The sequence below is a fragment of the Heloderma suspectum genome, chromosome 6, assembly GCF_057233095.1.
Source record: "Heloderma suspectum isolate Gila_16-S chromosome 6, 16-S_ref, whole genome shotgun sequence".
Taxonomy (NCBI): Eukaryota; Metazoa; Chordata; class Lepidosauria; order Squamata; family Helodermatidae; genus Heloderma; species Heloderma suspectum.
Window position 1 is genome coordinate 37281293 of NC_139463.1, and position 12056 is coordinate 37293348.

Below are 12056 nucleotides of genomic sequence, written 5' to 3' on the forward strand. Positions count from 1 at the left end.
TCAGGTAGTAAATCAGTCCTGAACGTTCAGCTATAGCTTAGCCATGAAAAGAATGGGATGGTTCTGGAATTTAGAAAACATAGGTGTGTCCCCTGATCCGTATTTTGTATAGCTTTCATTCCAGAAGTGGTTTAATTGTTGCTTTGGCAATGTTCAGCAAGCCTGGGGATGGATCAGATGAGTCACACCGAGAGGAAAACTGTTGTTTTCAACAGCTGTCTGTGAAACTGGTAAATATGATGAAAATGGACTTCAAAAGCAGAAAGTTGTTTCTAATGTTATCAGAAAGCTTTTGCTCCAAACAGGTTTATGCTGGGGGATTACAAAGCCAAAACGTCACTGGAATGTTGACCCCCTGTCAGGGTTGGGGGGCCTTATGAGAATTATCTGCCTGATAAGGGGCTAGGAACAAAGGAAGCTGCCTTATATCGAGTCGGACCATTGGCCTATCTAGTGGAGTATTGGTTTGCACAACACGCTAACCCACACTCAGTAGATGTGTGTGGGTTGCCATAGAACCTTGGGTTGTTTGCTGAACTGTGGCTTAGCGTGTAGTCTGAACCCAGAACATTTTCCACAGGGTGTCTTATTAACCATGCAGTGTGGCTTATTTTTATCAAACAAGCCACCTTGAGAACCCATGGTATGTTGTTGGGTTGTGCAGAGTGGTTAACAAGGCATGCTGCAGAAAGTGTCCAGGGTTCAGACAACATGCTAACCCATGGTTCAACAACAAACCACACTCAACCACTGTGTGTAGATTAGTGTGTTGTGTGGACAGCCTCACTGACTGGCAGTGGCTCTCCATGGTTACATATGTGTCTTTTCTAGCCCTATCTGGTGATGCCAGGGATTGAACTGAGGACATTTTGCATGCACAGCAGGTGCTCTTATCATTGGGTGATGACCCCCCCTTCCTGTTCCCATAATGTTCTGTAAAAGCCCTGGGTGTTTCATGACCAGCCATGTCCCTGCATGCCAACCATTTTGTGAATGGGCAAGCCTCCCCACCCCATGGCAGCCATTCTGTGAGAGAACCCCATCACTTTCTCAGCATTCCAAAAGGTTGGAGACCATTGCCCTAATTGATCTCTAGAATATGGAAATAGTCCGGGTGGTGGACATGATTACCTCAGAATGCTCTCCCTTGCTTGAAACTGGTCAGCCCCCTGATAGTTGGGGTTGCCAGAGCCAATTAAACATTTCTGATAATGACTAGAAGGATGGTGAAGAAACTCAGGATGAATCTGGCTGAACATGAGCTAGAGACCATTTTAGGTGACAATGGCAACCAAAAAGACTTATTTTTCTGCCACCGTTGCATCCACACAATATCGGCCAGCTTAGGGGTCAGATGTAATGCAAAACTGTGGTATACCTAAAATGGAAGTGGAAGCTTCCAATTCCTTCCTCGTGGCCATGCTGGGGTGGGGGGCGGGAAGTGCGCTAGGCAAAAGTGTTAGGTGTGAATCAGGCCATTGGGTCGTATCCCGTGTTAGACCTACTTAGAATAGACCCATGACTCTAAGTTAGTCATGACTAACAGGCCCATTAATTTCAATAGGTCTGCTCTAAGTAGGTCTAACATTGGATACTACCCATTGCAAGGAAGTATATGCTATTGAGTTGTCCTATCTTAAAATAATTAAAATATTCCAGGAAAGGTAGCTTCCAAGTAAAGCTTTGCACATCTTAAAATATAATTTAAACCACATCTCAATGTACTTTTTTGATATTCCTTCCTTCCACCACCTCCCAGATATTTCTGTTAAAATACTTTTGGCTGTTGGGGAGTGGGGGGGATGGGACCTTGAGATGGGACCTTATGCAGCACATAAAACTGAAATGGCATACTTTGTTGACGAAATAGAAATCAAACATGCAAAATCGGATCCCTGAATGGTGTTAGGGCACCAGAAGAATTCTGGAAGACTTCCTGATTCAGGGTTTTCCAGAACATTCCAGCCAGCTTTCATTCAAAGTTCCTTTTGATGTGATAACGTGCTCAAGGGGGCTAGATAGAAAATGGTGGAAATATGTATAGCAATTGCTCTTCCTGTTGCTGTTTCTGCTCATCGTAACAACAGCTGGCAGGGCTGTGATTAGGAACGGGTATGGAAAATTTCAGAAACCATAAATAAGAAACATTAGGGAGACAAATAGCAAAGATCCTTTTCCTTTTCATCCACCAGAATAGTGGGCAACTGTAGGGCTGCCTGTAGCCTGCGTTTTTGTGAAGTTACTGGCTTCTTAAAGGATCCTATCGGACCTATGAATCTGTGCTTGTAGTGTGAATCGGTGCTGGATCTGATTGGAAGCAGAACACTCATGATAACTGCATTTGACAGTGCACGTTTTTGGCTCTTTTCCATCTGCTGCTTGGGTTGGTTGGGGAACGTAGGCGCTGAGAGCAAGAGGGGGAACATCCACTTTCTCCTTCCCCGTAAACTCTAGCATATTCTAATGTACACTGATGTCAGAAATGTACAAAGTGCACGCATTAAATGCATCACGCAGCCGGTATAGGAAAACAGCTAAAAATTCCCTGAAGCAGGAATGAATCTACAGTTTCAGGTTGGCTTACGAAGGGTCCTGGTGACTGATGAGGCAAGCTACGGCAATGAAATAGTCCAAGAACAAGAAGAGTCCACGTGAGTAAAATAAGTATGCCCATGGTGCACTGGTCTGTCATCCCATTTCAGCCCACCCTCTTGTGTAGTAGCATTCCTCATGTACTGTTTTGCTCTCATGGTATGACCTTGTTCTTTGGACTGTTTTATGGGCACCACTCGCTTCAACCAGCAACAGGACCATTCATAAGCCAACCTGCAACCATACCATCATTCCTGGCTTGAGGATATTTTAGCTGTTTTCCTGCCTGATATGTTTAATGCTTCTGATTTGTATGTCTGCATTGTCAATAGGGATGTATGGACTGTGTAAAATCCACTCCGTCTGTGTCTCGTGGATTGTTAGGCGCCTTCTGTTCCATCGTCCACTCACAGGCCGATGCGAAATTTTTTCCATCATGTGGAAAAATGCGTAATTATTTATGTATTTTTCCACAAGAGGTTTCGTAACAATTTACATAATTTACCTCAGTACATAACATTTAGCATATTGTCCCCCATTCCATTCGTCCTCAAGCAGAAACTTGCACAGAAACTTGCACATTCTCCTACGAATAAATATGCACAGATTTTGGAAAAGTAAAAAACATCCGAAAGTCCACAGACTCTGCGCAGCCTGAGGGGATTGCTCTACAACGGATTCCACAGGTTGGATTCTTAGATATCCGAGCTGTTTTTAGTCAGTGTCAAATTTCTCCAGCAACCCTAAGTGTCAATATATGCTACAATACACTAGTGATTTATGCTGGGTGTGTGTCCTTTCTCTCATCCCTTTCCCCTGCCAACTTGATAACCTGGACTTCTTTTACGGCACACTCCTATGCATATTTACTCTTTAGAAAGTCTCATCGAGTTCAGTGGGGCTTACTTAAGGTTGTACAGTGTTATGCTGTTAGACTGCCAACATATCCATGCTTAACCAACAAGTTGGCTCCCTGTTGAACTCAGTGCCACTTGCTTCATTATCTGTATTTTTAAAATGCCTAAAACATACCAGAGTCCCTTGTCACGTTCTACATCAGAGGTGTCCCACCTCTTTCAGCCCGAATGCTGAAGTCCATTTTGGAGAAGCTCTTAGGGGGCCACATTAAATTGGTGGGCAGGACCAAAGGCAAAGGAGTTGGGGCCAAAAATACAAAAAATACCAGCATATTTTACCTTAAAGCTCTTACTGCCGGTAACTAAGGCTTAGGAGAGGTATCTCAACCTTTTGGAATGGGAAGAAATGTGCAAAAGCTGGAAAACTGCCAAATAGTTGGGAGAAAGAGGGTGGAAGAAGGGGAATGAGGCGTGGTCATCTGGGGAGCCCCAGAGTGCTGGTTCTCAGGCTTAACACCCCTGGTCTACTTAGATGGAGTGGGGGGAAAGAAAATCTATGGTCCTTCTCCGGCTGCCTACTCTGAGGGAAGCAACAGGGAAGAGGGCCTTCTAGGGGGTGGCCCCCCAATGGTGGAATGATCTACCCAGTGAGGCCCTCCTGGCACCATCATTATCTTTTCGGCGCCAGGTTAAGACCTTTCTCTTCTCCCATGCATTAGGGAGCATATGATAACTTTTAATCGATCCTGGATTGCTTTATGGTTATGGTTGTTTGCTTGAGATTGCTTGTTTGAAGTTGTTTTAGATATATGTTCCCTTGTGTATATTGTCTGTTCGTGTGGGGTTTTTTATGCAAATGGCTTTTAATCTTTGTATGCTGTATTTTTAATGTTTTTAATCTTTGTAAACCGCCCAGAGGGCTTTGGCTATTGGGCAGTATAGAAATAATAATAAGGAAAGAAACTGAACTCTTGTCTTCTGTGTAAATAAGCATCAGATTTTGGACTGTTAAAAGCAGCATTTCACTTACGCAGAAATAACTGGAAAAAATGGATTGCTTTGGCTGATACTGGACTTTAAAGATATAAGAAACATTGCTAGTCATACATAGTCCTTGGGGGTTCAGATCCTAATGTCCTTGCACTTAAACTGAACGCTTTATCCTTGGCAAAGGACACAAGGGGGACACAACCTCTTTGAAAAGAAAGAAAACACAGTAAAAAAAAAAAAAAAGGTTGTGGGGGAGATCTCAAAGGAGTTAACCATGCTACATAGTGGGCTAAGAAACTAATCTTCTCTTTATAGGTCGTGGCTGTTTATGGGACGCTGTCTGATTTGCTTTCTGTAGCTAGTAGTAAGCTTGGGATAAAAGCAACCAGTGTGTACAATGGAAGAGGTGGACTCATTGATGACATTGCTTTGATTAGGTAAGCTTGGCCTGAACGGAGTGTTTGCTAATCTGAACTCCCTTGCACAAACCGAAGGGGACGGAGAGCCACTCAAAAAAGGGACTATGAAACTGCCAATCAGGAAACAGTACATTTGTACTGGAATACACCATTACTCTCTGGCATGCTGAAAGTAGGGTGGCTGTGGACTTATTTCCTTACACTGAGGCCCAATTCAGAGGTCATGCCCACACCGTGCTTTGGTATTTTGGAATGTGTTGCGGGCTTCTTCCTCCACTCGTGTCCTTGATTTCCCTTGTCCATTTCCTGGCTTGTAGTACACAGAGTTTCCCGTAACATCTGAAAAGAGCAACCTATGGTTATCTCTAACATTGGTCTGCCTGTAAACCAAGGGCTGGATCCAGATTTAAGCTGGATCAATTGAGGTGGCGGAAATGGACTACACCACCTCCTTTTTCCCATGGCAGCCCCCCCCCCCCCCGGTCCTCTGAAAATGCGTTACAGAGAGTCAGGAGACCCTGCTGAATGGGGTGAGCTGTGGTATTGGGGGTGGGGAGTGGGAACCCCCCCAAATCAGGCGGAGCGATCTTCTGCGAGCGGAGTCTTTCCTCTTGAAGAAGGCGGATCCTGGATCCAATCCCAGGAATGGAAACCCACTTCAAACCATGGTTTCTGATTCTGGTTTGGAGGTGAGCCAGGGTTAGTGGTAACCACAGTTTGCCCAATCCAGATGTTACTGTAAACTGGTTACTACAAATGAGGAAGTGGAGGAAGGTAACATGCATGCTCCCAGCCCATAGCTGCTGGCCAAAATGTGTGTTTTATGTGACTTCTGAACTGGGCAAGAGTTCTGTGGGGATTCTACTGTGAATTGATAGCAAATATTATTATATTCCATCACACTGCATGGGGTGGGAGAACTGGGTGTTCAGTTCATCTTTTTGCATTCTCACAAATAATTCCTGCTCTGCTAAAAGCTTTGTTTTATGCCTTTGAAGCTGGAAGAAATTTGCTGGAAAATGTACTTTAAGCAAATCTTCCTAACTTGGGTTAGTCTGCAAGAATGTGAATCTAATTCAAACTTTTCCCAGCATTGCCAGCCATACATGCTGTTAAGCTTAAGGATTTTGGATAAAAAGCAGATGTAAAAGTCTTGGATTTGGAAAAAAAGATACTTAAAACTCAGTTCAAGACTATTTTTTTCCCCTAAAGTATCATCCAAAGTTAAAAGTGTAAAAGAATCAAATGGGTTACCGAAAAATCTATAGCTCTCCCTTTCCAATTTGAAGAAAAGGGGGGGGGGGACTAATGTCTGGCATTTTAAAAAAATACTTTCTTGCCAATATGTTGAATATCAAAACAACTCCAATATGCAGAGAGTATAATCATGGCAACTACTACTTCGAGTGACTATTACATGACTTAATATGCCCAAAAAACTTTGTCTTTGAAGCCAGAAAGTATGTTTTATGTATAGGTGGGCAACACGCAGGCTTTATAATAATTTTTATAATTATATAATGTTTATTATTAATAAAAATTAATAATTTTATAATAAACTAAGGTTTAGGTGGAGGGGAGATGGCAGTTTTAGTGCTATGGAGTGCTAAACGGGTTAAAATTAGCTTCAGAACAAGCTAAATTTGACCTGTTTAGTGCTCTGTAGTGCTAAAACCACGACTCCACCTGCCCAAACCCCTTTGTTTTGTTTTCCCGGTACCCCACAGAGTGCAGCCATGGGGGGTGTGTGTGTGTGGGGGGGTGTCCAGTGGGAGAAAATGCCCCCCAGATGCCCCCCAGATGCCCCCTCCCCTACCCGATGTATAAGAAGAAATTTCAGACACAGAGCTTGGTTTAAACATCTGCAAATGAGGAGAAGCTTCACATAACTGATGGTGACAGCATGTAAAAAGGTGGGATCAGAACTGGATGCTTGGTTTCTAAGAGCGGAACTATACATTTAAGAAAGTCACATAGTACAGTCCTCCTAGGACTAGACCAGAATGTTCCCCACACCCCACATCAAAATCTTCCTCCTGCTGCAAAGGTTCAGGCATCGCTTTCTCCCTGATGTGCTAGTTTCTGTGCATTGTGGGAACATACAGACATTGTGGCATGACAGAAGTCCTAGTAGGGCTTTGCCACATGATTTTTCTGTATCGTTAGCTGGCTCTTGGGCACCAAGCCAGTTATTCTGAAGCAGTTCCATTGGTTCTTAGTGTCCCTAGTTTGATTTACTACTTTCGAGATTGACGGTAATCAGCTAGTTAATATTATCTGAAAGAGTTATGTTCCCTTTTATTTGTACATGGAAACAGCTGGCTTTTTCTTTCGCCCCACTACAGGGATGATGATGTTCTTTTTGTATGTGAAGGGGAACCATTTATTGGTAAGCATCCAGAGTTTTGATCAGTTGTTTTTTGCCTCGAGAGATTGGCAGTCAGAAGTTTACAGAGGCGCAAAAAGTGTTTACTTACATTTCATGTTTGCAGATCCCCAGACTGATGTAAACCCACTGGAAGAATTAACGGGATCTCATTCAGACTGGATAACACTCAATGTCGGAGGACGGTACTTTACAACTACCCGGTAAGAACCTAGAGGTCTCCTTGCTCTAAAATTTACACTTTGGTGAAACAACACTATTTCTTTTGACTGCTGTCAGGGTGGAAACTGAGCCAATAGAGCCCCAGAGCAGTTCTGATTCTGAGGAGGAACAGCAATCCGTGGGAGAGGAGCTCGTTCATCTCCCACAAGCACAGCAGCTGGCAGAGATTCCTCCTGCCAGCATTCCTGGGATAGATAGTGACCCTGGCAGTGAGAGAGCGCTGGAGGGGGGCTTGCTGGATGCTCGGCGCAGACGCAGGGAGCGGTAACAGATGGAGGGCGCCGAAAGGAGGCATAGCGCTCGTTTGGCGCGCAAACAGTCGCATCCCAAGGACCCAAGGGAAAGAGGGAGGATCTCTCCCTAGTCCATAAGTTCAGGTCCCGTGATTCTCCTTCAAATGGGAACCAACTGCCTTACCCAGGTAACTGCCTTACCCAGGTAACTGCCTTACCCAGGTAACTGCCTTACCCAGGTAACTGCCTTACCCAGGTAACTGCCTTACCCAGGTAACTGCCTTACCCAGGTAACTGCCTTACCCAGCAGAGCTTAGGCTACTCTGCTATCTTTCCCCAGTGCTGTTCCTTGCTTTGTCGCTAGTGATTAGTATTCTGAAAGAGTCATAAAGTAATAAAGGAATAAAGTCTCAGAAAGAATTCCTCGTCATCTGTGTCCAGAGTTGGCAATTGGTGGGGACTGCAAGAGGCAGCTAGGGTGCTCCTGACAACTGCGCACTTCTACCAAGCCACTGAGATGATGGGCAAAATCAATATTGACATTCCAGAAAATTATGCCATCCCACTAAAGTGCTAGCTCGAGATTCGAAGCAGTATCTGGCAGCTCTTGCCCTCTCTAGAAACACCGCTATGGAAAAAAAAACCCATTATTTACTTTTATTTGCTTTTCTCTATCATTCTTTTGCTAATGGAGGCTTGCGATAAGAGTACCAAATAAAAGCATAAAGAGACAAATACGTTCTGCACACAAAAGCAGAACGGGTGCAAACAAAATAATAATTCACAACCTGTATGCTGATCTAAAGAGCAAGGCTTTCAACTTATTCATTAATACTTCTGTGTTGTTGATGCTTTTTTTCTAGGAGCACTTTAGTTAGTAAAGAACCTGATAGCATGCTGGCTCGCATGTTTAAAGATAAAGGTCAGTATGAATTGAAATTGTTATGTGATAAAGAGGTTAACTACAATTGTAGCAGGAAGATTAGGTGTTCTCGCAAAGCCAAATGGATTGCTCTGAGAATCTGTCCACCTGTTTTCAAACACACATATCTAGTTTGATATGTTCTGGCCATTATGGGTCTGCTAGAAGCTCAAATGATTTTCCTGCCCATCTTCAAACAACTAAAAGTGGAGCGTGTGGTTTCTCCCTCTCTCCATTTTATCATTGCAACAACCCTGCGAGGCAGATCAGCCACTTCTTCCCTTTATCTTTAGCACATATTGACATACTTCGTTCTCTACCAAAGAATGTAGCTTTTAAAAAAAGTTCTTCAGTAATGAAAGCTGATATTTGAGCGATTCTTATGAGATAGATTTTCAGGTGGAATTTCCAGATTCATAGCATTGGAAGGGACCATTAAGGCCATGAAGTCCAACCCGCTACTCAGTGCAGGAATCCAGTTTAGAGCATCCCTGATAGATGGCTGTGCAGTCTTTGCTTGAAAAACCACCGGTGATGGAAAACCTGCCACCTCCCTAGGCAGTTGTTTCCATGGTCTGATTCAAACTAGGGAGGTGGTGGGCTCTCCCACACTGGAGGCATTCGAGATGAGGCTTGACAGCCATCTGTCAGGGATGCTCTGACTTCCTGCATTGAGCAGGGGGTTGGACTTGATGGTCTTACAGGCCCCGTCCAACCCTCCTATGACTCTATAACATAGAGCAGACCTCTGTGTCTTCAGTGGTGTTTTACAAGGAAAGTTTGACCATCTTTCCCCCTCATGTTCTGTACCTGCCGCAACTTTTTTTCTTCCTGTCCAGCTATAAGAATCCATAAGAGCCATTTCCCATGCTGGATTTCGCCAACCTATATCTCGCGAGTGTTGCTTATTGTAAGGTGTAAACATACATACCCTTTGGCCCAGTTTAGATGATCGTGAGCAAACTGCGGCAGTGAGGTTCCTCATCCCCTCTTTGTGTGCAAGAGGAAGAGAATGAAAGCACCTGCTTTCACTTTTGACTAAACCACAGTTTCCTGCTATGTATGAGCTTGGGGAAAATGTGGTTTGTTCTAACATGGTACCATTAGCGTATATGGCATTTTACAGAGTAAATTTAGACTGGTCCTTCCTGAAAGAGCTTCAGATCCCCAGAATACCAGAGCCGCAAAAAGTAGAATGCTTTTTTTAAAAGTTGTCTAACTTGTATAATTGGCTTTCACTCATAATACTTTGACTTTTAAAAAGAACCAACGAGGACTCTGGTTTTGTTGGACCATGAATTTGAATGTCAGGAGTTTGAATGTTTCTAGAACTTAGTCCTTCGTCCAAGAGCTCCCACTTCATGGGTCTCTTCCTCCATCTAAATCTCTTATAGTCAATTTCTTGAAAAGCTGTCTCCCGCTGCCTCAGGCCATTGGTCTGCTAGACCAGTCCGGTGCCCTCCAGGTGTGTTGGACCACAACGGCAGTTTCTGTCTCAGGACGGTTGGCGTTGCCATCCAACACATCTTGAGGGCACCAGGTTGGGAATGGCTGAACTAGCCTGTCACTGTCCAGTCTGACTGTCAGAGACTCTCCAGGGTCCTTTCCCAAGCCTATTGGCTTGAGATCCTTTTAACCAGAGAGGTCAGGGATTGAACCTGGGACCTCCTGCCTGCAAAGCGGGTGCTCTTCCACTGAGCTATGGCCCCTTCCCTTTCTGTCCTTGTGCTAAGTTAAAGTTGTATAAACCCATCACTAAACTCAGATTTCACAAGCTACCAGATTGCATGCCGTGAGAGCTGGAGAACCTACAGCCAATAACGTAACTTCGGGAGCCCCTGCCAAAGGAAGTGAGGCAGCTGGCTATCAGGAAGAGGGCCTTTTCTGCTCTGGCACCCCATCTGTGGAATAAGCCTCCCTAGAGAGGTTTGCCTGGTGAACCCACCCTAGAGAGGTTCGCCTACATTATACTAGTTTCGGTGCCAGGTCGAAGACCTTTTTATTTTCCCAGGCATTTTAGCATTCTAACCTTGTAGCTCTGCTGTTTTAAATCTATATTTTAAATCTCTGCATTGCTGCTAGGTTTTATTCGGGATGTACACTTATATTACACTTTGAAGCTTTTATATTTTATGCTGTGCTTGTGGTTTTTAATTTTTGTGAACCACCCTGAGAGCTTTGGCTATTGGGAAGTATAGAGATGTAATAAGTAAATAAATAGTTAAAACAAACCAGGTTCAAAAATACACAAAACAGATGGGGAGGGGGAATATGTGAAGTTTCCTGTGGTTCATTTGCAATTATCTAAACCATGCTTTAGAGTAAGAACGTAAGAGCAGTGCTGGATCAGGCCAAGGGTCCATCTAGTCCAGCATTGTTTGTACAGTGGCCAACCTGCTGTCAACCGGGAAACCACAAGCAGGGAATGCGTGCAGCAGCACTCTCCCACCCATGTTCCTTAGATTGTCTGAACTAGGCCTTTTTCCATTATTCCCTGCATTGGGGCGCAGTACCTCTTTCAGGCCAAGGGCCGAATGGGGAAAAAAAACTGCACAAAAGCTGGGAAACTACCAAATGATCAGTGGTTGAGGGAAAGGGACATGGACTTTTGGGGAATCAGCCTCGCTCAACCTGGTCCCCTCCAGATGTTTTGGACTTCAACACCCATCAGCCCCAGTCAGCATGGCTAATGATCAGGAATACTGGGTGTTGTAGTCCAAAACATCTGGAGGGCACCAGGATGGGGAAGGTTGTTCAAAATAAAGCAAATGTTTCTGCTTCACTAAAGGATTTATCTGTGGAGAGTAGGGACTTCTCTGTGACCCATATGCCTGAACCAGAATTTGAATCCAGGTCTCAGTGGAAGCGTAACACTCTCATCTCTATTTTCTCATCTCTTTTTTAAATAAAGGGGCCGTTCGAACACTTTGGTCCTGGTCTGTTTTAAATAACTTAAACTCGCGTAAAGTTGGCTTGTTGCAATACAAGTTTGATTTATGAAAGCATTTCTTTAAAAAAAAAAAAAATCATTGAATTTTTGTGTGACACTTGCTGCTGGAAACAGATGCCTGGGGGAACAAGCGGGATCACAGGGGAGCCTTCCTAATTGACCGTAGTCCCGAGTACTTCGAACCGATTTTGAATTATTTGCGCCATGGACAGCTCATTGTGAATGACGGCATTAATTTGCTGGGTATGTATTACTGGGGCGGGAGCTCTATAAGGTGTTGGTGGGGTTTGGTGTTGCAGCCAAATGTTCCCGGACAAGCCTAAAAAGGCAGATAGGTGTTGCCTGTGTAGAGCTAGGAGTGCTGGGGATTCTGAATACTGGTCCATTTTTGTTTTAGTTTTGCTTTTTCTTTGGGGTGAGGGGGGAAGTATGCCCTACAGACTTGAGAGACAAACTCCATGGGATGCAGGAGATCTGTGATTGGA

At 44.1% G+C, this 12056-nt stretch overlaps 1 protein-coding gene across 1 annotated transcript in view; it reads left to right on the top strand.

The window, feature by feature from the left end:
* The window catches only part of KCTD9 (potassium channel tetramerization domain containing 9), a 33349-nt gene that overhangs the window by 5492 nt on the left and 15801 nt on the right, over nucleotides 1–12056 (top strand). The window contains exons 2-6 of the mRNA XM_084803942.1: nucleotides 4755–4876; nucleotides 7204–7247; nucleotides 7351–7447; nucleotides 8563–8621; nucleotides 11686–11814. Coding sequence (XP_084660068.1) covers nucleotides 4755–4876; nucleotides 7204–7247; nucleotides 7351–7447; nucleotides 8563–8621; nucleotides 11686–11814 — 451 coding nt within the window. The remainder of the gene's footprint in view (nucleotides 1–4754; nucleotides 4877–7203; nucleotides 7248–7350; nucleotides 7448–8562; nucleotides 8622–11685; nucleotides 11815–12056) is intronic.